Source organism: Giraffa tippelskirchi, chromosome 14 (genome assembly GCF_054371585.1).
Source record: "Giraffa tippelskirchi isolate mGirTip1 chromosome 14, T2T-mGirTip1v1.2.pri, whole genome shotgun sequence".
NCBI classification, from domain to species: domain Eukaryota; kingdom Metazoa; phylum Chordata; class Mammalia; order Artiodactyla; family Giraffidae; genus Giraffa; species Giraffa tippelskirchi.
In genome coordinates, this window is record NC_137288.1 from 72,010,182 (window position 1) to 72,036,898 (window position 26,717).

At 44.5% G+C, this 26,717-nt stretch overlaps 1 protein-coding gene across 2 annotated transcripts in view; it reads left to right on the plus strand.

The window, feature by feature from the left end:
* Positions 1 to 26,717, plus strand: part of PHLPP1 (PH domain and leucine rich repeat protein phosphatase 1) — a 257,597-nt gene that overhangs the window by 127,788 nt on the left and 103,092 nt on the right. For both annotated transcript variants that reach the window (XM_081562281.1, XM_081562280.1), the window contains exon 4: positions 9,751 to 9,917. In XM_081562281.1, coding sequence (XP_081418407.1) covers positions 9,751 to 9,917 — 167 coding nt within the window. The remainder of the gene's footprint in view (positions 1 to 9,750; positions 9,918 to 26,717) is intronic.

Here is a 26,717-nt window from a genome sequence, read left to right on the forward strand (position 1 = left end):
ACTATTTAAGTTTCTACGCCCTCCCCCACCCCTTGGCAATCTGCTTTTAGGAGAAACATCTCTGATAATTGCAACAATTCCCTCATCACTTGGTTCCCAGATTCCTTCTCTCGGTTTTCCTTTGGGTACTCTGCTGTTTCTTGATATACTTGCCACACCATCCGATGAGTGCAGAGGATGTGACCACTGTTTACCATTCTTTAGACGTTATTCCAAAATGAGTGAGTCAGTTATCCATTCATGAGGTCAGCCGCAAAATCAAGACACTCTATGTTTCTCCCCAACCCCAAATTGTTAATAGGTATATTTTGTTAATAATAAAATCATTTAGCCAAGTGAATTGATGTAGTAGTGACAACAAATAATGATAACTAATATTTTGATAACTTTTTTCTTTGTGCCAAGATCTGTTCTAGATGCTTTACAGTATCCCTGTGAGGTAGGTGCTCATAACACTGTATGGGGCCGGGTTTTAGAGCTGAAGGAAATAACCCTTGAGGAGATGTCATCATCCCATCTTACACGTGAGGGAACAGGGTATGAAGTACCCAGCCTTGCTTTATGCAGGGAGTTCTGCTGCCTGGCTCTTTTCCTTTTATTTTACTTCCACTGTTTTATAGCGGCCTGAAGGGATGAAACAAACCAAACTGCAAATAGCAACTGAGATTTATTTATGAAAATATCAAAGGGGAAGTTTCAGGGCTTCATGTACACAGTTGTCAGTGGCCTCTGGGCCGCTCAGTGGTAGAACAGAAGGTGGTTTATAGGCAGTCTGCAGTGCTGCTGAGGGCATCTGAGCATCGTCACTGCATGGATCACTGACCTTCCTAAAGGATGACCAGGAGGTACTTAGGAAGTCGGAGATGCCTTCTGAGTCACCCAAGTCAGGTTAAGTCGGTTTTGGTGTTGAGGGCACTGCTGTTGTCTACCTCTTCCAAAACTGGTCAAGTATTGCTGCATCAGAAACTTATCATATATGCTTAACCAGATCTCTACATCTGGTCATATTACATTTTGAAGTTCAGTCATTTTAATCTGAGTGTTAGACCAGTGTAAAAATACATGGTATGTGTGTCCATGTGAACCAAGTCACTTCGGTCATGTCTGACTGTGACTGTGGCCCACCAGGCTCCTCTGTCCGTGAAATTTTCCAAGCAAGAATACTGGCATGGGTTGCCATGCCCTCCTCCAGGGGATCTTCCTGACCCAGGGATCGAACCTGCATCTCCTGTCTCCTGCGTTGGCAGCCGAGTTCTTTACCACTAGCGCCACCTAGGAAGCATCCCCTCCAAATAAATACACTGTGTCTTAAGAGTTTAATTTCTATGATATATTTACTTACCTTGGAAGAGGCCAGTATTTGTAACCCAGAGTATTGGATTATCTGCAACTATTCTGAAGAGTTAAATTCTTCTACCCACTGGTCTGATTTATTTTATAAAGTAAGGAATACTAGAATAATTGAAAAAAATACCACTGAACTCTCTAGGTTAAACATGCCAGACCTTGTATGTTAGACTGGAACTTAAACATTGAGGTGTTTGTATAATTTTTATTTTAAATAGAAAACCAAGTAGCTTGTTTCTAGGCTGTTTAGAAATATTTCTGTTTAATGTGAATTTATGTTATTTCTTATAATAGCAAGTCAGAATGTAGGGTTTTTGTGGTTAGCGATCTTTCCCCCTGTCCTTTGTGGAGGAGCTGCCCCCGTGGGGAAACACTCAGCGGCTCTCCGGTGGTCCCATCCTAAGGAGCTTGTTTACATGTATTCTGCCAGTGAGGAAATAGGAAGGAACTCGGAGTTCAGATTTGATCTCCACCCAAGCCAAGTCCTATTTTTCTGTTCTTACTGAGAAACACAATGGGATTTCTGTGTGTGGAAAGGAGGTAGCTCTTAGGCTGGAGACCCGATGAGTAATGCTGGAGGCCTGGGGACCTTCTCCGAGGCTCTCACAGCTGCTTGTGACTCCGAGAGGGCGAGGCGCCAGGCCTGCGTGTCTGGTTTCCGCCGTCCCCCGAGCTCCTGGGCCACGTCCCGCAGCTCTGCCTGCTCCTGGGGGTGCGGTGCCAGTCCGCACGGGGGCCTGGGAGGACCTATCCATCTTGTCCCGAGAGGGGGCTGCCAGTGCTGGAGCAGCCGGGGGTCTCTGCTCTCTGCACTGTTCACGTGCCTTTTTGAATCGTACTTGTTAGGGATCTGTGCCCTCAAGGGACCCGTGTTGTGAAGACGAAGAGTGTGTCTCTCCAATATCAGTCCAGAGGCTGTTTCCTAGAGGCAGGTGGTAAACACGCTGATGGGGGCACTCCTCCCCTCCACTCACCTGGCAGAGAGGTCGGGACGCCTAGCAGGAACTCGAGGTCTAGATTTCTCAGTCCTGTTTCTCCTTATTGTTGAGCATGCTTAGTCACTTCAGTCCTGTCCAACTCTGTGATGCTGTGGACTGTAACCCGCCACCCTCCTCTGTCCATGGAAGTCTCCAGGCAAGAATACTGGAGTGGTGGCCATTTCTTCCTCCAGAGGCTCTTTCCCACCCAGGGATCGAACCCACGTCTCTGGCGTCCCCTGCATTGCAGGCGGGTTCTTTAGTGCCTAGCCCTCCCCGGGAAGCCCAGCTTTATTTTTGTACCCTGGTCCTTTTACAGTGAGTTTTGTGTGTTTTCTTACCTGTCAGTCAGTCATCTAACTCTTCTCTTCTCTTTTCCCTCTCTCCCTCCTTTCCTTCCTTCTTTTCTCTTCCAGCCTGCAGCTCTCTGTACTCTTTTATTCTTTGGTCCCGTAACTACATTTTAACGGGTCCCTCACAGCCTCAGTACGCCTGCTCTTGGAAATCGCGGCCCCCTGACCTCGCGCTCCGAGTCCCCGCTCTCCCTTGCGCTTCGCTGTGACGGCCTCCCCAGACCCTCTTTGTCTTTGTGTATTTGATTACATCTGCTGGTTTAGAATACTGTTTAAATTTGTGTATTTTATTTCTTGGATTTTTAGCTAGTTCATATCATTTACTCATTTAAGGCAAAGAAATAATTCCCAATCCAGGGATCAAACCTAGGTTTCCTGCATTGCAGGCTGACTCTTTACAGTCTGAACCACCAGAGAAGCCTAAAGAAATAATAAAATATCAGAACTTTAGGTAGAACTTACTAAATCCAAAATTGGTAGTTTGATATGCCCGTATGAGGACATTATTAATGTATATATTGTAATTAATTTTATAGGAAGGTTTTCCACATCTGCTGTGAAGCAGATTTTATGAAATGATAATGAATGCAGGATCAAGAAATGAGAGGTCATTGTGAAAAGGTCTGGAATCAAGTTAAGGCATTTCCTATGTTTGTAGAATTTTTTTTAAAAGAAATTATTGCATGTTTTGGAGCAGTGACAGTTTAAAGTTTATTAAAATGGGAAAATCTTTTATATCAAGTATTATAAAACTTTTATTGATGAGGATGAAATTGAAAGTAAGTCGTTAGAGTACTTAGCTAGTAAAGATGAATAAACACTATTCTGAATTTATATTCTCCTATATATTTATGCCTTCCCAGAGCATTTGGAAGGGGGGAGTGGGGTGAGAATTAAAACTAAGAAAACTGAGGTTAAGAATTTTTTACAGAAATTTAGTAAACTCCCCAGAGACTCTCCCTATAGTCAGGGCATAATTTCCCAAACCACTGAAGGCTAGGCCAGAGCCATTAATGACTCATAAAGCCAGTTTATAGCAATATTTTACTTTGCACAAGCGGAATTATTTATGCTATTTCAGCTGCTTTGACCAAGCTTTTCAGAATCATTTTGTTTAATTTTGAGCCTGCTTTTCGTGTAATAAGGATAAATTGTACTTCACTAAAGTGTAGTGGGGACAAAACAACCATCTGGCTGCCATTCTGAACTTTACCTTGCTTATGAAAGATGATTGTCCACTAAGTTAACGGTAAGAATAATGTGAGTGACGTAGAGTGCAGGCCTGTTGCAAAAGGAAGATAACAATTTCAGAAGCACAGAGTGGGGTGGGTTAGGGCTAGGAGAGAGGCACTGGTTGAGAAACGTAGCCCACCCGGACTCAGAGCAGAGATCGTTGATGCGAGGGCCCTAAAGCTGGCAAAGAGACGGCTGAGGAGAGCGTCCAGCTGAGCGGGATGGTAGAAATGTGTAGACGCCTAGTCGGTAATCTGGGAAGTTTGATGTTCATGTTACCGTTTTTTTATGGTTAATCTGCAGTGTTCTTGGGGAAATAATTCGAGGGCCCTGTGAGCTTTTTGCTCGTATGTGTTACATGTTCCAACCCTCAAGTTGGAAGAGAAGACCCCTTGAGCCAGTGGTTGGGGTGTGTGTGCACCCAGTCGTGTCCAGGTCTTTGCAACCCCATGGACTATAGCCCGCCGGGCTCCTCTCTCCATGGAATTTTCTGTCCCTGGCAAGAATACTGAAGTGGGTTGCCATTTCCTTCTCCAGAGGATCTTCCTGACTCAGGGATCAAACCCATGTCCCGTGCATCTCCTGCATTGGCAGGTGGGTTCTTTTACCGCTGGGAAGCTATGGTTTGGATTCATGCGCATTTTAATGTATCTCCCAACGTGTGTAGGCTCATGAGGGAAAATATCCCATTTGATTTACTGACTCTAAATTATTAGCCTCAAAATTTTTTGTCATTGTTGATACAAACTAGCACTGATTTCCCAAACCATGGTGACTTGAACTGATTTTCTGAAACCTGACTTTGTTCACATGTGGTTCACTCATGGTCACTCATCATCATGAGGGATGACATCAAACCGTCTTTGCTCTGGGCTGAGGGCTTTGTTAGCATTTGACTGTGGCAGTTACAGGCGCCTCCCTCTGGGTAGGACTTGAACTTGAGTCTGTCATTCAGGCTCTGCGTGGCTGGGCTTTTACCATGCGACCTTGGGCAGACTCTTTAACTTTCATCTTTGAAGTGGAGATCAGTCCTTACTGTGCTGAGTTACTGTGAAGACGAAATTAAAAGATGCTTTCTCCTTGGAAGGAAAGCTATGACCAACCTAGACAGCATATTAAAAAGCAGAGACATTACTTTGCCAGCAAAGGTCCATCTAGTCAAGGCTATGGTTTTTCCAGTGGTCATGTATGAATGTGAGAGTTAGACTATAAAGAAAGCTGAGCGCCAAAGAATTGATGCCTTTGAACTGTGGTATTGGAGAAGACTCTTGAGAGTCCCTTGGACTGCAAGGAGATCCAACCAGTCCATCCTAAAGGAGATCAGTCCTGGGTGTTCATTGGAAGGACTGATGCTGAAGCTGAGGCTCCAGTACTTTGGCCACCTCATGCGAAGAGTTGACTCATTGGAAAAGACCCTAATGCTGGGAAGGATTGGGGGCAGAAGGAGAAGGGGATGACAGAGGATGAGATGGCTGGATGGCATCACCGACTCAATGGACATGAGTTTGGGTAAACTCCAGGAGTTGGCAATGGACAGGAAGGCCTGGCGTGCTGCAGTCCATGGGGTCGCAGAGTTGGACACGACTGAGCGACTGAACAGCAACCACAGTAAAAGGTCACTTGCTGTGAGGGGTATGGACGTGGCTTTCTCATTTCTTTTATGTCTTATCTTGAGGAAGATCTTAGATTTAATAGGCGCTATGTAGGCAGGTTACAGGCTCTTTGGTTAGACCTATTGGTAGTTTTTTCATCTGGCAGTTGAGCAAAACCTCTTTGTCATGGTGGCCTTACCTGCCCAGGCTGATCTAGGGGAAGCCCTTAAATCTCCTTTATTGCAGGGCCTGGCACAGGGCAGAGGTGCCACCCGTGGTTTGGTTCTCGTGGTCACCTTGGCCACCTGCTGCTGTCAGGACACATCTCGTTTCTGCTCTCTGTCCCTGCCCCCATTCCGCCGTGATCCCCACGGGCCCCCTTGCTTGCTGAGCTTTGGTCCTGAGCCGTCCTCCCCCTGGTTTCCAGCAGGAACAGACTCGCGGTCCAGAATGAGGAAAGAAATCAAATCCGACCTGACATTTAATCATTATCTTGTAGTTGTCCAAAGAGAGTGTTTATTCAGCCTGCTGCTTCAGCCGAAAGGGAATGTGTCCTCCGCAGAGTAGTCCCCGGTGGAGGAGCGCCCCGGCCGCCAGGTGGCTGCTGAGAGGGGCGGGCGGTGAAGCAGCACCATGTCACCCTCCCGGGAGGCGCCCCCAGGGGCCGCCCTGAGCGCGGAGCACAGGCCGCTGTGAGCAGGACAGGCCCGAGGAGCTCTAGGAACTTAACCGTCAGAGACAGAGACTCTTCGTGGAACCTTTGCACGACGGCCCATTTTGCTGAAGCTGGAATCTTTACGATGACCTCAAAGGAGCTGCAGGATCTTACCTTTTTACTGAAGTTTTTATATTGATTACGTTGCTTTTTTCTCAGTGAAGCGCACGCACACGAAGAGCACAAAGAACAGTGTTACAGTTCCTGCTCGTCTGACGCTCTGACGTGCGCATGTTTCTCAGTGAAGCGCACGCACACGGAGAGCACAGAGAACAGTGTTACAGTTCCTGCTCGTCTGACGCTCTGACGTGCGCGTGTTTCTCAGTGAAGCGCACGCACACGGAGAGCACAGAGAACAGTGTTACAGTTCCTGCTCGTCTGACGCTCTGACGTGCTCGTGTTTCTCAGTGAAGCGCACGCACACGGAGAGCACAGAGAACAGTGTTACAGTTCCTGCTCGTCTGACGCTCTGACGTGCGCGTGTTTCTCAGTGAAGCGCACGCACACGGAGAGCACAGAGAACAGTGTTACAGTTCCTGCTCGTCTGGCGTTCTGACGTGCGCGTGTGCTCAGTCGCTTCAGTCGTGCCCAACTCTTTGCGACCCCACGGACTGTAGCCCGCCAGGCTCCTCTGTCCATGGGGTTCTCCAGGCAAGAACACTGCAGTGGGTTGCCGTGCCCTCCTCCAAGGGATCAAACCCTCGTCTCTTATGTCGCCTGCATTGGCAGACAGATTCTTTACCACTGGTGCCACCTGGGAAGACGTAGTTCCTTCATACTTCCTATTCTTACTCGACAGTGAATACACATTATAGGTAGATTCCAGATTTCCTATGTTTCCATTCCCCTCCCTGCTTCCCTAGAGGCAGAGTCACTGTCATTAGTTTGACATAAGATCGGTGGATGTGCTCTGCTTACTCGCTCAGTTGTGTCCAACTCTTTGTGACCCCACAGACTGTAGCCCACCAGGCTCTTCTGTCCATGGGATTCTCCAGGCTAGAATGCTGGAGTGGGTAGCCTTTCCCTTCTCCAGGGGATCTTCCCAACCCAAGGACTGAACCCAGGTCTCCTGCATTGCAGACGGATTCTTTACCATCTGAGCCACGTGGGAATGACCAATGTATACTGTGTAGCTTTATTGCACATATAACTATTCATGCATAATATATGGAACCATTGTGTGTGTTTGTGTTAAAATTTTTTTCATGCATGGCATTGTACTGTATGTAAAATTTTATAGCTTGCATTTTTGATTTATTTTGGGCTTGAGTGTTTTTTTAATGAATCCAGGTTGATACATACAAATCTAGTTCAGTCATTTTAACTGAAGCTCTAAGTGGCAAGCTTGCTCTCTCTCTTGGGTTCAGAATATGTATCCCAGGGAAGGCCTTGAGTTAGCCTTCTGACTCAAGAAGATGGATCAGTGTGCGGGTTCAGCAGCGTGGTTTGGATGGCTGGAGCTGCGAGCACGCGCCTCCTGCCCTGGAGCAGCATACTCTGCAGCTCCCACCAGGATCGCGTGCATTTGAAGGCTTGTTACAGGAAGAAGTGGAAAAGGATTTGGGGCAGACAAAAACACAGATTACCACGTGAGTTTCAACCTTGAGCTTGGACATCAGGTCCTCTGGAAAGCCTTCTGTGACTCCTCAGATCATACTCTGTGCCCTTGCCCTTAACGATGCTTGAAACTTTTGTCATAGAGTGTATTAATTGGGAAGATCCCCTGGAGAAGGACATGGCAGCCCACTCCAGTATTCCTGCCTGGAGAATCCCATGGACATAGGAGCCTGGTGGGCTACAGTCCACGGGGTCACAGAAGAGTCAGACACAGTGAAGTGACTAGAGAAAGCAGCAGCGACAAACAGCACTTGCCCGTCCTCTTGAGGTGCTCTCACTCGGGCCGCTGTGCCCGCTGCCCGTCCCGTCCTGCGCCCGTCCCTCAGGAAACGGAAGGTCTGACCCACCATTACGTCCTCACCACACGTTTTCGCCTGAATGAGTCCGAGTAATCCTTTCAACCTTACTTCCCATAAATGGGTTCCTGCCAGGGAATCTTGTGTGGCCGTGGCATGTCTGCACCTGCCTTGCAGGCCCATTAAATTCTGGCCTTTTTTTCACATCATTTGATTTGCCTGGGTGACCTGGCCCTGTTTTGGATTTTCTTTTTCTTACTTAAGGGTGAAAATTCAAGGGAAGATGAAATTGCTGAAATGTGAACTCAGACTTACTTTGTAAAATCTTTTGAGTCGAGCCCTGCCAGCCCTTTTGCATCCCACTGTCCCCTTAGCTTTGACAGTTCCTTAGCATCAGGAGAGTGTCGGTTCCGGTGAGTGTAAGGTGTATTCGGAAGTCTTAGCAATCATAAATGGTCAGAGCAGTCACCAGCTACTGAGTGCTGTCCCTGAGCCAGCTGTGCAGACGTAGGTGTCGTCTTCATGCCTGTTAGACGGGTGAGCAAGTGGGAGTTTGGAGAACCGAGTGGTGTGCTCAGGTTCTCTCGGCTCGGGGATGGTGGAGCCAGAGCCAACGCCCCTGAGAACCATCTTCTGCTGCCTTTTGTAATCACAGAAGAGTGAAGCTGGGGTTTGGTAATAGAAAAGGGCATCAAACTGATCACAGATAAGGAGTGGACTTTTTGCCATAAAGCTTTGGTGAAGATAAAGAGCATGAGGGAGGTATCAACCCAGATCCTAGGACAATAACCCCACAACCTTGGTGAGGCGAGAGGGAGCCGAGGTTTGTGTCAGTGGTCCTGAAGCCATGTCCATGGCATAAATCGGCACCGTGGTTCCCAGAATATGAGAGAGAAAGAAGCACGAGGTGCCCAATGCTGTTTCTGCCTCCAGCATGCCCTGTAGCCCTGGGACTCTGGCTATTGTAGGAGTCATTTAACTGGGAATACTTTGAATATGTGGATAGACATTTAGATGTACAGTAAATTTCACTTAGATTACCTACATGAAGTAAAACTGAAACTGGGAGACGTGACCTGGCAAATTTACAACAGGCAGGAGTGGGGTCTGATTATATGCTGCTGCTGTTGGTAAAGATACATGTGAGGCCACGGAGTGTGCCTTTCTTGGTGCTGTTTTTAAATCAGTATTTACAAGGGTTTTGTTTAAGTTCAGTCTAGATCTTAGTGTCTGTCTTCCAACCCTGTATTCACTCTTAAGGTCTCATATTGTTTAGTTTTGAGTTCTCTTACCGTGAATGTTTTCAGGAGCATGACCCCTGTAGTTGAAGGGGATTACAGGTATCACTGAACCTGATAGGATAATCTGTGCCTTGTCACCTGGCTCCTATACTAGGTTACTGTCAGCACCTTCCAGGGAGGGACACTATTTCCTGCCTTGGTAATGCTTTAATACTTCGCTCAGTTCTGTCTAAATACTCTTGGTTTAGATGTGAATAATGGTGCTAATTGCATAGCGAGTCTGTGTTCCCAAATGAGGTTATCTTGTTTCTGTCTATGGAGAGCAGTTACAGGATAAAGGATGCTATGGAAACGGAACTGTGGTTTTTATCCCCTGTAGGTCGCATCACAGCGCGTTAGCTCAGTGGACCTCTCCTGTTGCAGCTTGGAGCGTCTGCCCGCCAACCTCTTCTACAGCCAAGACCTCACTCATCTCAATTTAAGACAGAACTTTCTAAGGCAGAACCCCAGTCTACCAACTGCAAGGGGGCTCAGCGAACTGCAAAGGTGAGCATGCAGAAACGGGTGGATAATTAGGGAAGGGGAGGAGGGGTCAGCTTCTGATTGTTTCTTGACTATTCTGAGTGAAAAAGCTACACCGGGTAATGTTTCTCTTTCAGAGAGCCGAGTAATAGGACTTTGGTAGTGAAGACACTATCAGTTCTCATTCTGAAATTTTTTTCAGGGTCCCTGCCTTTGAAATGAATGATTTAGATATTCATTAACTGGATACATTTGTACAAGAAGAACACTTTTCCTAAACTACTTGTATTTCTTAACCAATCTACAAATGCATCTAGGAAAAGTTAATATTTGGTGTGTTACTTCTGAACTATAGGGGTTTGGTCAGATACTTCTTTCAAAATTGACAAAAAGGTCAGTTTTTTCCATGAAAAGATGTTTCCTTCGAAATCTAAGAACTAAAGTTTAAATCCATTAATACCACATGTTCTGGGTGATTAGTGTATAGGTTTCAAGAGTCACTTGATAAATGAAAAGGGTCTGCTCTTTCATAACTAGAGGGCAGGGACTTTAATCTACATCTTTCTGAGACAGATTGAAGGATTCACCAAATTAATTTCATTTTCTTTTTTTTTTTTTGAGCAGTGATAAATCTTGATTCTGTGGTAAATAAATAAAGCCTCTGATGCTTACGTATTTGTTGCAAATATATGAGACAATAACTCGAGAAGGATATGACTTTTAAAGAAAGAACGAATAGTTCATTTGTTTGTAGATGCCTGTTAATGATCAGAGATTTAGCTGTGATCATTAACCATTGTGACTCTGTGTTTATGATTTTTAACGTCCAGAAAGAATAATCCAATTAAGTATTAATATGAAGTTTCTGTGGATATGTTAGAGAAGGGAAGAGTGTTTGAATTGTCTTTTCAGATGATTGTGAATATTCTTTGATATGCTCAGTCGTTAAGTTGTGTCCGACTGTTCACAACCGTGTGGATTGTAGTCCGCCAGGCAAGGATACTGAAGTGGGTGCCATTTCCTTCTCCAGGTGATCTTCCTGGCCCAGGGATCAAACCTCGGTCTCCTGTATTGCAGGCAGATTTAAGTGGTCATTTCTTACATGTGGGTTTCAGTGTGGAATGTAAAACCCTTTCGGTAGACTTTTAAGTTTCTTTTACATTAGGATCCTCTGGTCTTCCTCGCACTTTGAATGGATCTTTGCCCATACATCATTTCATTGCATTAAGTTGGTCATTTGGAAAACACTAGTTTGTTGGGATAATACAGATACTCCAAATGTTAACATTCTTCATTATGCAGTTTCGAGAAATGGCCGTTGTTAATATCACCACTGATCTCCTCAGAAAACATCTTGAAGTACTGGGAAGTTTTCAGGCTCACTGTGGAAACAAGTTCTCCAGCATTTTAAGTTTCGGGTGCAAGCTGGACACCGACTCTACCCTTGGCAACAAATGCTGCCGGTTGTCTTCCTGCAGTGACCTCCTCACCTCACTGTAGAGAAGCGTCCACAGGACCCGAGTCTGGGCTCTGAGCTCAGCTGCGCTACCAGGTGGACGGCGTGCTCACGGCTCAGACAGTCGTGCAGGCGTTTTCCTTGGGGTATCGGTGCCCTGAATACGGCAGAGTGCTTTCTCTGTGCTTCCCATTCTTCACCCAGAAGACGAAAAAGACACGCGTAAGGGTTGAGATGTGATACAAATAACTTTCTTGCCTCCTCATGGGCAATTTTAAAGTGAAATTGGCATTATGCATTTTTTCAAAGAACATTTTGGCTCTGACTGGCAGAGAAGAGTCCTGTGATGGTGGGGACAGTTTGGTGCCCAGTGAACGAGCCCCTGGGCAGTGAGAACCCAGAAAGATGTGCTCAAGCACTTCCTTACTCGTCCGTGTAGCTTCGGTTATAGTGAAGGAAACCTCAGGGAGCTTCTCAAACTTAGGGGCTTATATGCCCCGACTCTCCTACGCCCTGCGCACTGATAGGGCTACGTCTACTGACCCCCCTGTAATAAAGTGACTGTGATTTGTTTGCTAAAGGGTAATATCATGATTTAGTCTCTTTGGGGCATTTGAAATTTTTTTTGACGTAGTCTTGTGTATTTCCCATCAAGAATTTTTGCATCATGCTATTCAATCCTGCCTTCTTAGAACAGAAAGGGGCATTAGAATTTATCCAAACCAATACTTTCGTTTTAGAGACGAGGTAGAGGAAGATGTGAAATGCCAAAATCAGATTAACATTCTGGGAGGCGGTTAAGGGGATGTCATTTGGGAATGGTTTGAAGAGGGTTTCAGCTACATCCATAATGTTTATTTCTTTAAAAAAAATTAGAGACAAATAGGCAAAGTGTTCAAAATGTTAATATTTGAAAAGCTGAATAGTACATACTTGAATGATCATTATTGTTTTCTGTATTTTCTTATTTATGTATTTCATAATAATCCAAAAATTAAAGCCTAAACAAAAAGAAAATCAAAACGCTTCTAATAACATAGGGGAATATGATAGCCCCAAAGAGTCAGCATTTATGGACTAAATAAATACATCTCTGGGTAGAGGGATCTTGGGGGGCATTGCCTTGCCTGTTGGTGCTTTCAGAAGCTCCTGATTGATCCCCCATATCTATTGATTGCAAATCTATAAAGAGCTTTTCAGTGCATCCACGCTTCTCTGCTTCCCATCTCTCAGCACACTCCCTCTCCAGCCAGCCGTCAGCTCTCACCCGAACTGCTGCAGAACCTGGGGAGAAATGGTCATCTTACTGTCATTTTCCCACTGCAGGTCACCCTCCTTAGTTTTCTTGCCTTCTGTTTTGTGCCTTTCTTGGTTTTGTTTTGTATTTTAAAAAATTTAAACTTTTGTCCCATCAAAGTAATATTTTATATAAATTTGTAAAAAATCTTAATAGGCAGTAAGACAAGAAAGAGGTGCTTGGAACGCCAGCCCCTCCTTACACCGCGTCCTGCCCCCTGGACAGCAACTTCTGATTCCCGGGGCTCCCTGTTTGCAGTCTTCTTCCCCTCCCCAGATAGAATGTATCTGCTGCTGGTTTTGAAGTTTTCTTTATTGGACCGTGGTTGGCGTCGCTGTGAAAAGTGGCGATTTGCCTCTCCTCCCTTGTCTCCAGCCCCTCAGCCCCGGGCCCGATCCCTTCACCCTGTCGGGGTGTAGGCGTCCGTCCTCGGTTTAGTCGGTGTTGAAGGCTGACGTCACTTGGAGTATGCAGCTGTAATTCATCCCTCAGGAACTTAAATGCAGCCATTACATTTCCTTTCTTACGCTGGCTGGTTAGTAGCCTAGAGATGAGTGTACCTTTCCTTTTCTCTAGCGCTGTTAAGGTGACCGAACTCCAACCCTCTTCTCAACTCCCTTTTCCTAGCGACTTCTTCCTTCCTGGAGCCAGCATAGGTCCTGCTTAGGAGGTCTAGTACCCAACTGTTGTCCGGGGGTACCTTTCATCATTTTCCTGGTAATTCCCGTTTTGTCTCTTGTGTTTTCCATATGTTGTCCTGTATCTAGTGATTCCTTCTTGGTTTCCTCCTACTTTTTAATGGAAGATCTTCTAGGATCTTCCTGAGAAAGGGGACGTGGGAGACAAATTTATTACATACTTTGTACTTTAAAATTATTTTCTCATATGTTTGATAATTGACTGGTTTCTGGATATGAAAACATGTTTCCTCAGGACTTTGAAGCCAGTGCACCATTGTTTTTTAGCTTCTATAGTTGCTATTAAAAAGTGTTACACTCTTCTGATCCTTATCTTTGTAGACCTTCTTTCCTCTTTTTTTTTGTTTTTTTAAACAACCCTAAAGAGGTTTTAGGATTTTCTTTTTTGGCACTCTATTCATTTCAGCCACTAAGATAAACACTTGATCTGAAAAAAAACAAGTATGTCCTTCAGCTCTGGAGAACTTTCTCCTTATATTGTGTGATGGTCTCTCCCCTTCATTTTCCCTTTTCTTCCTCAGATTCTTCCTCTGAATTCCTGTCGGTCAGGCAGGACCTCCTCGTCTGTCCTCTGATGCTCTCATTTTCCTCTCTCTTAATGCCCTACTTCTTAACAAGGTTTCCCTACCTTAACCTTCTGAATTTCTGCTGTGCTGATTTTTCAAGAGGTCGCCCTTGCTTGTGTGTTTGATTAGTGTGCATTTAGCAGCATTCTGTCCCCTCTCCTCCCTCCCCCCAATGGGGGCACTTCTTCCTTTTCTGAGGATGTATCTGCTGCTGCCTTGGTTTCTTTTTTCCTGTTTGTGTAGGTGTCTGACTTTTATGTTAGGAGCTTGACCTCACTGGTGATCCTTTAGGGCTTCCCAGGTGGTGCTAGTGGTGAAGAACCTGCCTGCCAGCGGAGAAGACGCAAGGGTCTTGGGTTCTGTCCCTGGGTCAGGAAGGTCCCCTGGAGACGATCATGGCAATCCACTCCAGTGTTCTTGTCTAGAGAATCCCATGGACAGAGGAGCCTGGCGGGCTACTGTCCACGGGGTTGCGAAGAGTCAGACACGATTGACGTGACTTAGCACGCACAGGGATCCTTCGCTCTCTGTTGCTTTTTAATGGGAGCCCCTGAGAAGTGAATCGGGTGCCGAGGTCTGTGGGCGAGGTCTCTCCTTTCTGCATCTTCACAGCAAGGCTGTTGAGGGTGAGCCTTCTGGCTTCGTTGGGGAACTTCCAAAGACCGTATCTATGAACCTGCTGCCTAGGGTGAGTCAGTAGTATTTAGGGCAGACCTTTGGTCTTCCACCTGGGCAGTTCATGCCGGGGTTCGGGGAATGCAGTAGAGAAGGAGCTGGAATCCCAGAGCTCAGTTTGTGGATTCCTCTCTGATGCCCTGTGTTCAGAACACAGTTCTCTGCTCCTCCTGATGTCTTTGAGCCAGGACTCAGTTTCTCCCAGGGAATAAACTCTCTCTTGCTGGAACTGGGGAGAGGACCTGGGGTCTCATATTATTCCTTATACAATCTTTTAAAAATCTGTTTGTAGAAGTATAATGAATGTACAGTTTAATAGGTTTCCACAAAGTAAACACATGTGACCAGTGCTCGGGCTGAGAAATAGAAATCACTGTCCCTGCCCCCTCCCCAGCCCCTGATGCACTCACTGTCCCTGCGCGCCCCCCCCCTCAGCCCCTGATGGACTCACTGTCCCTGCGCCCCCCCAGCCCCTGATGGACTCACTGACCCTGCGCACCCCCCCCTCAGCCCCTGATGGACTCACTGACCCTGCGCCCCCCCCCCAGCCCCTGATGGACTCACTGACCCTGCGCACCCCCCCCTCAGCCCCTGATGGACTCACTGTCCCTGCGCCCCCCCAGCCCCTGATGGACTCACTGACCCTGCGCACCCCCCCTCAGCCCCTGATGGACTCACTGTCCCTGCGCCCCCCCAGCCCCTGATGGACTCACTGACCCTGCGCACCCCCCCCTCAGCCCCTGATGGACTCACTGTCCCTGCGCCCCCCCAGCCCCTGATGGACTCACTGACCCTGCGCACCCCCCAGCCCCTGATGGACTCACTGACCCTGCGCCCCCCCCAGCCCCTGATGGACTCACTGACCCTGCGCCCCCCTCTCAGTCCCCGAGGATGACCACTGTCCCCACTTCTGACACCATGCAGTAGTTTTGCCTGTTTTTGTTCTTAATATATGTGAGTCGTAGAGTATGTACTTATATCCAGCATCTCTCATTTGCATTTTTAAAAGCAGAGGAAAACCTATCATGTTACACATCGTCAGCTGGCACTGTTTGCGAGTGTTAGTCGCTCAGTCCTCTCCAACTCTTGGCGACCCCGTGGTCAGTAGCCCGCCAGGCTCCTTTGTCCACGGCATTCTCCAGGCAAGATCACTGGAGTGGGTGCTATTTCCTTCTCCATACACTGTGTACTTTTAATATAAAGTGGTAACTTTGATTTAAGATGGAAGACTTTTCAGGTTTTCGCTGCCAGCCAAGGTTTGTTAAGTCTCTGTGGCATTAAGTGTGGGGGAGATGGGCTGAGGGGCCTTGGTTTGTGGGATCTGAGCATTTGGTGAGGATGATGTTGTGTTGCCCTTTGTTAAAAACAAAGCAACAACAACAACAACAAAAAACCCCTAGCTTTAAACCAGTTTCTTTACCACCACATACTAATGGGGATAATGGGTCTCCCATCCCCATTATCCATGAAGGATTTTATTGCTAAGTTTTCAAAGTAGTAAGTTTATATGTGTACGTGCACACAGGTGTTCAAACTAGGAATTGAAATTATGTGTATTTAAAACTCAGTTAAACTTCAGAAAGCGCTAGTGTAACTTATTTAGGGTCATGCAGTTAGTATGGTATTTTTGAGGTACTCCATATATTTAGTTTCTTGTTTTTAGTTGTATGTTTAAGGAATTTTTGTTCATCTCAAGTGCGTGTTTCACAGGGAGTGTGTTAGAGAAGAACCAAAGGATAATTTATTTTTAAGTTTTTACCAAATCTCAAGGGATGAATTTTTAGGTTGCAGTGTTAGGGCAGATATCCAGAGAAAAACTTTACATATAATGCATTTATAACAGGCATTGTGAGACTTCTTCTTTTAACCACATATCCCCCTAATTATTCTTTCTATTGCAAATTCTCACCTTAAACAAATGGGCAGTTTTCACAGAGCATTTAAAACGGCATTTGCAGCAGCATTCTGATTCTGGAAAGGTGGCGGCTGATGTCCACACACAGGCCAGCAGTTTTAGGGAAAACATTGTTCTTGGAACTCCCAGTGTTTGCTTTTCCTTTATTGGCATTGGAGCTCTTCAGTTAGTTTTCAAAAATAGAGGAGAGGCAAAATCAGAGTAATTTTTGGTAGTTTTCAAACTGGTTTCTTCCTGGATTCTGTATGTTAGTAAGAATTGCGGTGCATTAGTCACCTCTATTTTATTGGTAGATACTATTTCGCTTATATTAACTGTGTTCCATTTAGATGTTGCAGTTGGTATTAGTCCTAAGATTGTTATTATTTGCGATGGAGAGTTGTTTGAATAAAATTTAAAGTTTCTTTGTGAAGTCAGTGAAGAGGACAAGTTTTTGCTGAAATTCAAGGAATATAATTTTCCTTCCCATGTCTTAGTTTTATTGTTTTGAGCACGGTATCAAAGCGGTGTGAACTTATTTATACTGAATGACATTGGTGTTCAAACATCTCAAATGTACTTTTGCATTAAAAGAGCTACTCTGTCACTCAGTACAGTTCCATGAGGGGTCGTGCTGCACCGACAGATCTGAAGCGTGTGGGGTGGTCTGCAGCTCTGTGGTGGGGATGATCCCGTGCAGGGCTTTCAAAGAGCAGGGTCAGAGGAAACTCGAAAGCAGAGGTGGATAGCAATCATTTGTATGTGTATGTTTCTGGTAGCTTTGCCGTGGTGCTTCGAAGGTGATCTAGTTAGATGTGGAATTCCTTTAGCTGAAAAGAGTGAGAGAGCTGGGAGGGGCGAGAAGCTTTCAGATGGGCGTGAGGGAATGAAGTTGGGTTGGCTTTGCAGGTATGTGGGTGTAAAAGAATGAAAGCTGTAAAGAAATGAGCATCGAGAAGCTCGTAATTATGCCTGGCATTTATCAAGTACCTTTCTTCTTAGAAAACTCAATTTTCTACATTTTGAGTCTCCGTGAAATGAAAAACAAGTGACCTTATTTCCTGCTCTGTTCTTTTGGGGATCTTGACATTGTAGAGCTACAGTTGTTCATTTTAATTGCTTATCCCTACCAAAATCTCCAAGTATTTATAGAAAGAGAGATTTTAATTTTTGTTTTTGTCAGTGATTCCTGAAAACTCACTCTTAATGGAAATAGTGATAATTCATTAACATAGTGGGATTGGGAGTGGCATGCCAAAATATTTTTTCAGCTTATTTGCCAGACATAGACTGCAGTACTCAGAACAGTTTCAGCTTCTTTGAAGATGCTCTGTCATATAAAAAATATTACAAGCAAACAGGAGCGGCTCATTGCTGAAGAAAGGGCATAGCCGGTGCATTAGAGACAAAACACAGCACAGTTGCTGCTCAAGGAGAGGAAACCTTGGAAAGGAATTTCCACTACTGGGTTTGGTGGGAGGCCTGCCGAGTGTCTAAGGAATTTCAGAGACTGTATGGAATGCCTTCCCTCCAGTTAACTCTTCCCAGCACTAGATGTTCCTTTCTTACACAGCTTTGCTATTCGGATGGAATTTTGATCCTCTTGGGAAGTTTTCCAGCTCACACAATTCTCCTTTTCCTTTCCTGAGCATCTGATCAAAGGAAAGCCTTTGCTTAAAGCTTGGGGCACTGAGGTTGTATAGCCTACGGGGCCCTCCTTGGCTCTGGCTCCCAGCCTCGTTTCTGGCCGTAAGAGCCTATTTTCTTCTTCCCTTGTACAGCGTCTTTAGAAGAGAGCTCAGAGAGAAACAAAAGATTTATCTGTCAACCAGACTGCATTAAATTCGGTTTGCCCTGTTGACTTTTGGGATCCTTTAAGATATTCTTTAACTCCCCCCCCCAACTTAAATAAAAAGTGAGCAGGAATCTTCAGAACCCTTGGCTTGAATCCAGCGAGGGTATTGTATTCTGGCCGGTTCTGTTCTTCTGTTTATTTTCATGGAGCTCTTTGCTGGACTCTCAAGTTTCAACTGTTAAGAGTTCAATGTTAAACATAATATTTCCAGAAATTTGCTATTCTGCATGGAAACCAGCTTTCCCCCCTGCCTAGCTCTCAGGGGACAGGTTAAGCATGCGGCGAGTGGGCCAGTTTTGTGGTTGTTGACAGTTAATATCATCGTAACTGAGGACTTGGAAGCGTGACTAACATCCTTGCTGGTGACTTCTGAAATAACGTTTTGGTCGCTAGCGTGAGGCTGCGGATGGAAGCCAGTGATGTGCCTCTTTCTCCCTCTCTCCCCTGCCTCACGTCACACAGACACGGGTAACTGAAGCACCTCTGACAACACACACCGGAACTTGAGAACAAAGGCCTGTGAGGGTTTCTGTTTGTCCTAAGAGTGTAATTTTGTACGTTTGCTGTCTCTCGCCATCCTCTGGAGCAGTAGAGCTTAGGATGGGAGGAGTCCGGTTCCCGCTGTCATTTCCCATGGCGGCTTAGGACGATGCTGCTGGAGCTGGCAGAGTGCTTGACGGAGGCCTCCCGATACCGGCACGCCCATCCCGCCCTGGTGATGTCTTTGGGACTCGTAATTAACAAGAAACCTAAGGGAAAGTCTGACTTTCCAAATAGTTGTTCTTTCCTCCAGTTTAAAAATTTCTGCTAGAAGGCTCACTTTCACCGCAGTTGAGACTGTGTGTGTGTGTGTGTGTGTGTGTGTGTGTGTGTGTGTGTGTGTAGAGGAAGCACAAGAAGGGAGACGGTGGTGTTCATTCACTCACGTGGTACACAAGTCCCTGCATTCTCGACAGGTTATTTCCCTGTTCAGAAATTTCCATAGCTAAATAGCAGTGTCTTTATCTGGAATTCGAGGCTCTCTGAATAGTCCGTAAGCATCCTTTACAACCACAAGCTTTCTTTCTGCTTAAGAGTGTATTTGCTTACCGTTTGCCAGGAATAGAGCTTTTGCCCTCCAAATTAGTGTTTCTCAAAATGTGGTTTGTGCAGTGCGTACATCAGAATCACCTGGGGTATTTACTAGAAACAGATTCCTAGGTTTCATCCCAGATCTGCTGAATCAGAACCTCTGATAACGGGGCACAGGCCGCTGCCTTCTAGCTGTGCGTACTGAAGTCTGAGACACGGTCGCACAGCCTATTCTTTCGGAATGTTCTCTTTTTGATTCCCCATCTGCCTATTCATGTCCGTTTGAGACAAGTGACTTTTCTGTAAGCACTCATGGTATTTTTTTTCCAGTACGTTTTCATCTTCTGCTTTTCATTATAGCAGCTTTACTCCCAAGCTGCGTCAGTTCCTGAAGGGTGAAAGCCGTGCCTCATTCACGCATGTGCATGCTTCACGCGCCTTTGTGCCCAATGAGAACTCTGAAAGTGTCCAGTGAATGAATGGTTCAGTGCTAGAATCAGAGTTTTATGATACCTACTAAACTTTGGGTGTTAGATTTTTTTCTGTTTAAATACCAGATATGCCTGGGCTGTTTGTGATATGAGCTTGTAAGCTTTTCATGTCTAAGCATGTTTTCATGACATAAGTATCCTCTCCAGCCTTAGCTCGTGTTCACCATCTCCTTTGGTAATCTAATATCCTTGAAAGAGATGTTACCTGGTTTTCATTTTTACATATCCTTGTATGACTCACCTGGGATTTTATCCAAGTATACTGTGTGGGTCTTCTCTGCTTTGAGAAGTAGAAATAGCTGTCTGTTTTCTGCCTGTTACAGAAATGTTTTTACATTTTCTTATTTGTCCTACTAATGTGGTGCTTTTGTGCTTAGTTGCTCAGTCTTGTCCGACTCTTTGCAACCCTATGGACTGTAGCCCACCGAGCTCCTCGGTCCTTGGGATTCTCCGGGCAAGAGCACTGGAGTGGGTAGGCATTCCCTTCTCTAGGATAGTGTGGTGGTTAGTATTAAACATCCTTCAAATAGTATCGTGATGAGATTGGCTAACTATGGGCAGATCTGTTGGTGAGAAAATGACAAAATGTAGTCATGGATAAAGTGAGAAACTATTTGATAAGAGAGAGGTTTAACTGTAACTTAACATCTTTTTTTTTTTTTGATTGTTGTCTTGCCAGTTAATAAAAGTATCAGAAAATGACAGCTTTATGCCACTTACGACTTACTGTTTTCATGAGTTTAGATGGTGCAGAGCTCCTGTAATAATCTAGTGACTGCTATTTCCATGTGATCACCGTCTTGTGGTTTGGAGTGGTTCTCTGTGTAATGTGATTACTGGGTTCGCGGCAGCCTGCCCCTGCACGCTGCCCCCTGCCTTGCTGTGGACAGGAACTCTGTCTTGTCAGTTGTTGGATCCGTAGGGTTAACTGAGTCTAGGATTTGGCACAGAGGAAGTAACCAATAAATGCCTCTTGTTTGAATTATTTTTAAAAGGGAGGATTAAAGTAAAAATTTCTCTTTAGGGAATGCTCTAATTTGCCCTTACAGCAGCATATCCATTGTAATTATTGCCCACACTTGAGTGTTCTTTATTTCCTTGATGATTATTTTGGAAAAATTATGTCTGTGTGTTGTAGCTTTGGTTTACTTATTTGGCTTTTTTAACATCTGCGGCAGTTCTTAAGAAAATGTTGCTCTGATCCTTCTGTGGCCATAAATCTTAAATTTTATCCAAGTGAAAATATGCATATGTTTATTTTTGTTTTCTAGTCCTATGAGAAGGTGTTGTGCTTGTTTTGCTTATACTGACAGTTATTTACGGTGATGAGGACTAAGCTGGGGTGATTTCCATTTATTTTGCGCGAATGTTGAGAAGCTGGTTCAGTTCAGTTTGTTTCAGTTGCTCGGTTGTGTCTGACTCTTTGTGACCCCATGGACTGCAGCATGCCAGGCCTCCCTGTCCATCACCAACTCCTGGAGTTTACTCAAACTCATATCCATTGAGTCAGTGATGCCATACAACCATCTCATCCTCTGTTGTCCCCTTTTGCTCCCTCCTTCAATCTTTCCCAACATCAGGGTCTTTTCCAATGAGTCAGTTCTTTGCATCAGGTGGCCAAATTATTGGAGTTTCAGCTTCAACATCAGCCCTTCCAATGAATATTCAGGACTGATTTCCTTTAGGATGGACTGGTTGGATCTCCTTGCAGTCCAAGGGACTCTCAAGAGTCTTCTCCAACACCACAGTTCAAAAGCTTCAATTCTTCGGTGCTTAGCTTTCTTTGTAGTCCAACTCTCACATCCATACATGACTACTGGAAAAACCATAGCTTTGACTAGACGGACCTTTGTTGGCAAAGTAATGTCTCTGCTTTTTAATATGCTGTCTAGGTTGGTCATAACTTTTCTTCCAAGGAGCAAGCATCTTTTAATTTTGTGGTTGCAGTCACCATCTGCAGTGATTTTGGAGCCCCCCAAAATAAAGTCTCTCACTGTTTCCACTGTTTCCACATCTGTTTGTTGGAAGCTTGTAGTGGGCCCCATCAGCATTAGTTGTGCTGAACTTCCCAGAAGGACCCTCGTGGGTGCTAACCTGAGCAGAGCCAGCGGGCTGCTCGAGCCTCGGAACAGAACCCTGCATACAAGTTCATGTGGCTTCGTTTCCGAAGTTGTAAAGGGACAACAGGGAAAAGTACTGCCCCAAGAAATGAATGGAGACGTCATCAGTGAGAGTTCGGTGCCAGGGCAGTACGATTCAGGGGTGTGGAGAGGAGTGTGAGAGCTCCGAGTCATGCTTTCTGAAGGTGGAAGTTCCCAGCAGTTCTGCAGCAGGCCCAAAGACGCAAATGTTTCTCATGCCACACAACTGCAGGTGAGTCCAAGAAGAACATGGGGCAAAATGTATTCTCTCTTTTCTTCATCATCCAGGAGAAGAGAGGCTCTTAAGTGTCTGTCAAATTATTTTTCTTTCTTATAAAATAATTCTAGCATGTCCAGGTTGCCCTATATCATTCCTGGACTGGGGCAAAAAATATTAAAACAGGGTGTAGGAGTAAGTTCATAAGCCAGTAAATTCTCACATTGAAGGAGTTGGAGTTTGAGGAGTCTATGGAGACGAACAGGAAGCTGCTGAGGGACTTCTCTTTCATTCATGGACTTAACTAATGTTTCTTGAGAAGAAATGCCTTCAGTGTGCATTTTATACCCTTCCCAAGATTTGTCCTTCTAAAGCTGAAAGAGGAAAGTTACTCTGTCAGACTAATAATTTTATTAAAGCATTTTGCTGACTCAAGGCCACAAGGCGGGCTGTTAGGAAGAACAAAAAATACAGGCATTTGATTTTTTAAATTCTCTTGGGAAAAAAAGAAGAGAAACAAAAAAATATACGCAACTTGGTTTTACCCAAGCCTTTTTCTTCGTCTCTTACTGGAAGAGCGCAACACGTTTCTCTTTTTATTGTCTTCCCCTGGCGCCTGAGATTTATCTAAATTGAATAGAAATCCAAGTGGATGGTTTATTTAATAAACAGTATTAGCATATTTAGTTACCAGGAAAAAAAAAAGCAACTTAGACCTCCATCAAACATAAATATTAGGTGAAATAAAAACCTAAGTGTAAAAAATACATAGATACTAGAAGGAAATACAGGAGAATATTTGTGCCACTTTGGGGTAAGAGGACCTTCTCAAGCAAGGTGAAAAATATAGATTCCATAAAGGAAAAAGTTACCAAATTTGAACAAACAAAATTAGTGTGTGGCTAAAGTCAGCATTAACAGAGTGGGAAAGAATGAACCCGTCGGCTGGAGTGTCATATGACGCGCATGGAGCGCAGACCACCAAACGGCACGCCTGCAAATTAGTAAGTAGAAGGTGAACAACCCAGGAGAAAAACAGTCACGGGAGTAGGACCGCATTTCAAAGAAGATGAACTCCACAGGAAGAGGAACTTCATTGGGAAGTAACAGTTGAAATGACCTGGTACAACTTTTTGCCCATTAGATTAGCAACAAAACTAACATTAGCAAAGGATGCCAACGTTAAAGGTAGTGAAGATAGTGTAGAAAGAAACCCTCTCCGATGGGGAATGTGAATTTCTAAAACTTTCGCTATTTTTTGGCTGTATGTATTAATAAAAATAAGTATGTGGTAGGAGATACAAACTCTTAGGTGTAAGATAGGCTCAAGGATGTATTGTACAACATGGGGAATGCAGCCAATACATTGTAATAACTGTAAATGGAAAGTAACCTTTAAAAGTTGTGTAAAAATGAGAAAATTTTAAAATGTTTAATTGTACATACTCTTAGACCCATCAGTTATATTTTTAGAAATACAGGTTCACAATCTCTAATCCAAAACTCTTGGGGCTATTTGTGGCTCAGATTTCAGAGATTTTCAAACATAATACAGTACATATACTGTATAATATATAACACCTAGCTCAAGGTTTGGGAAAGCACTCCATAAACAAACACCTTTGTATTTCTAAAGGGAACAACAGATGAATAGTCACATCAGTTTAGATCATTTTTGCCACCACATGAATCAAAGAAAAATCTCTCAATTTTTAGAGCTTGTTGGGTTTCAGAAATATCCATGGCATTGGGCAACCATAAACGCTGCAAAATAAAAATCACTGATGCACAAACAAACAGGCTGAATTATTTCTGTCAGCAAACAACTGGAAGTCGTCGGTGTTGATCAGTGGAGGGACGGAATAAAGGGCGGTGCCTTTGCTCTGTGTTATGCAGCTCTCAGAACAGTGAGTGAGACTTTAAGGGACTGACGCAGAAAGACGACTTGTTTGTATTAGGTGAGAAAGCAAGTTGGAAAAGTGTGTGCTACAATCCCACTCAAAAAGTAGGGAAGGAGGTTATCTCCGGTTTATTCATGTGTGTGCTTTACAAGGAAGAAAGCTTTGGAGGGATGTATATCAACTCTGCACACTGGTTATCTCAGGAGGATGAGATTTGGAAGGAAGTAGGGCTTCCCTGGTGGCTCAGGTGGTAAAGAATCTACCTGCAATGCAGGAGACCCAGCTTCAGTCCCTGGGTTGGGAAGATCCCCTGGAGGAGGGCATGGCAATCCACTCTAGTATTCTTGCCTGGAGAATTTCATGGACAGAGGAGCCTGGCGGGCCACTGTCCGTGGGGTTGCAGGGTCACACACTGCTGGGCGATTGAGCACCCACAAGGAGACTGTTAACATTTTGTTTACCTGTTTCTTGAGTTTGTTAAAATGATTACCTATTATTTTGGTAACCAGATAAAAGCACTTTTTCTCTTAAAAGTGAATATAGCTTGTATTATAGAGCACTGGCAGTTGGCACTCTTCATTAAGACGCAGCCTCTCCAGACCACGGGAGAGCCTGCTTTTCATAATTAATTAATGGAAAGCAGGGGGCTAAGCCTGGAGTTACGCTTACAGCTCCAGCCCTCAAGCAGGGCCTTCATTACTTAATACTGCAGCCTAATAATTTCCAACCTGAATTAGCCTGTCCCCCTACAGGGAAAAAAACAAGTTAAACTCAGACTGTTACTATGAAATGGAAATCTAGTCTCCAGGGAACCTTTTTATAATTGACCCACTTGTGGGGAATAATAACTCCAGAAAGTAATATTGATTTTTCTTTGACTCGTTGAGTAAGACAAATGCAGTTTCCTCTTCATGAGTGCAGTGTGTGACACTCCTTTTAAACACATTTAGAATGTGTTTAAAATAGAACTGTTCCCACCATACTGTCATTTTATTTTACAGTCAGGTTTTCCTAATGCCTTAGTTTTTCCTGTCTTAGTACCCTTAGTTCCTGGAAGGAAATTTACTAAAGATTTAGATGGATCTAAAGCTCAGATAGTCATCATGCTATTTATTTGGTTTTATTTCTGAAATTAATACGGGCTGCATATAGCCCTTTAACTCAGACACAGAAAGAACCTTATATATAAATCTTTGAGTATGGGTAGATTGAATGGATAAAGGCTGAGAAAGGAGAAAAGATTAAGCAAGTCTATGATGGTAATAAAACAAGCCCAGGCCAGGGAGATATGTGAGAATTGACAGCATTTGTGTATTTGTTTTTCTCATCTGTGATGTCTTAGAACATTTATTTGCCTTTTCTTTTCTACCCTCGGAAAACATGACTTCTGCTTATTTTCTAAGGAGTACTTGCTCTCAGGCAGTTTTTCTAGAGGCCAGAATGAAATCAGCTGGTAGATCTGTTTTTAAAATCTGCTGTTGTTATTCAGTCACTCAGTCGTGTCCAGCTCTTTGTGACCCCATGGACTGCAGCACGCCAGGCTTCCCTGTCCTTCACTATCTCCCAGAGTTTGCCCAGACTCATGTCCATTCATTCGGTGATGCCAACCAACCATCTCATCCTCTGTTGTCCCTTTCTCCTCCTGCCCTCAGTCTTTCCCAGCAGTAAGGGTATTTTCCAGTGAGTCAGTTTTACGCGTCAGGTGGCCAAAGTATTGGAGTTTCAGCTTCAGCATCAGTCCTTCCAATGCATATTCAGGGTTGATTTCCTTTAGGATGGACTGGTCTGATCTTGCAGTCCAAGAGACTCTCAAGAAAATTCTCTAACACCATGATTCGAAAGCATCAGTTCTTTGGTGCTCAGCCTTCTTTATGGTCCAACTCACATCCATACATGACTACGGGAAAAACGATAGCTTTGACTATAAGGACCTTTGTTGGCAAAGTGATGTCTCTGCTTTTGAATATACTGACTAGGTTTATCATAGCTTTTCTTCCAAGGAACAAGCACCTTTTAATTTCATGGCTGCAGTCACCATCTGCAGTGATTTTTGGAGCCCAAGAAAATAAAGTCTGTCACTGTCTCCACTTTTTCCCTTTCTATTAATATTTGCCATGAAGTGGTGGGACCAGATGCCATAATCTTAGTTTTTTGAATGTTGAGTTTTAAGGCGAATTTTCCACTTTCTTCTTTGACCCTCATCAAGATGCTCTTTAGTTCTTCTTCACTTTCTGCCATTATAGTTGTATCATCTGCATATCTGAGGTTATTGATATTTCTCCTGGCAATTTTGATTCCAGCTTGTGATTCATCTAACTCGGCACTTCCCATGATGTACTCTGCATATAAGTTAAATAAGCAGGGTGACAATATACAGTCGTACTCCTTTTCCAATTTGGAACCAGTCCGTTGTTCATGTCCCATTCTTGACCCGCATATAGGTTTCTCAGGAGATAGGTAAAGTGCTCTCTCTACGAATTTTCCACAATTTGTTGTGATCCACCTAGTCAAAGGCTTTAGTGTAGTCAGTGAAGCAGATGTCCTTCTGGAATTCCCTTGCTT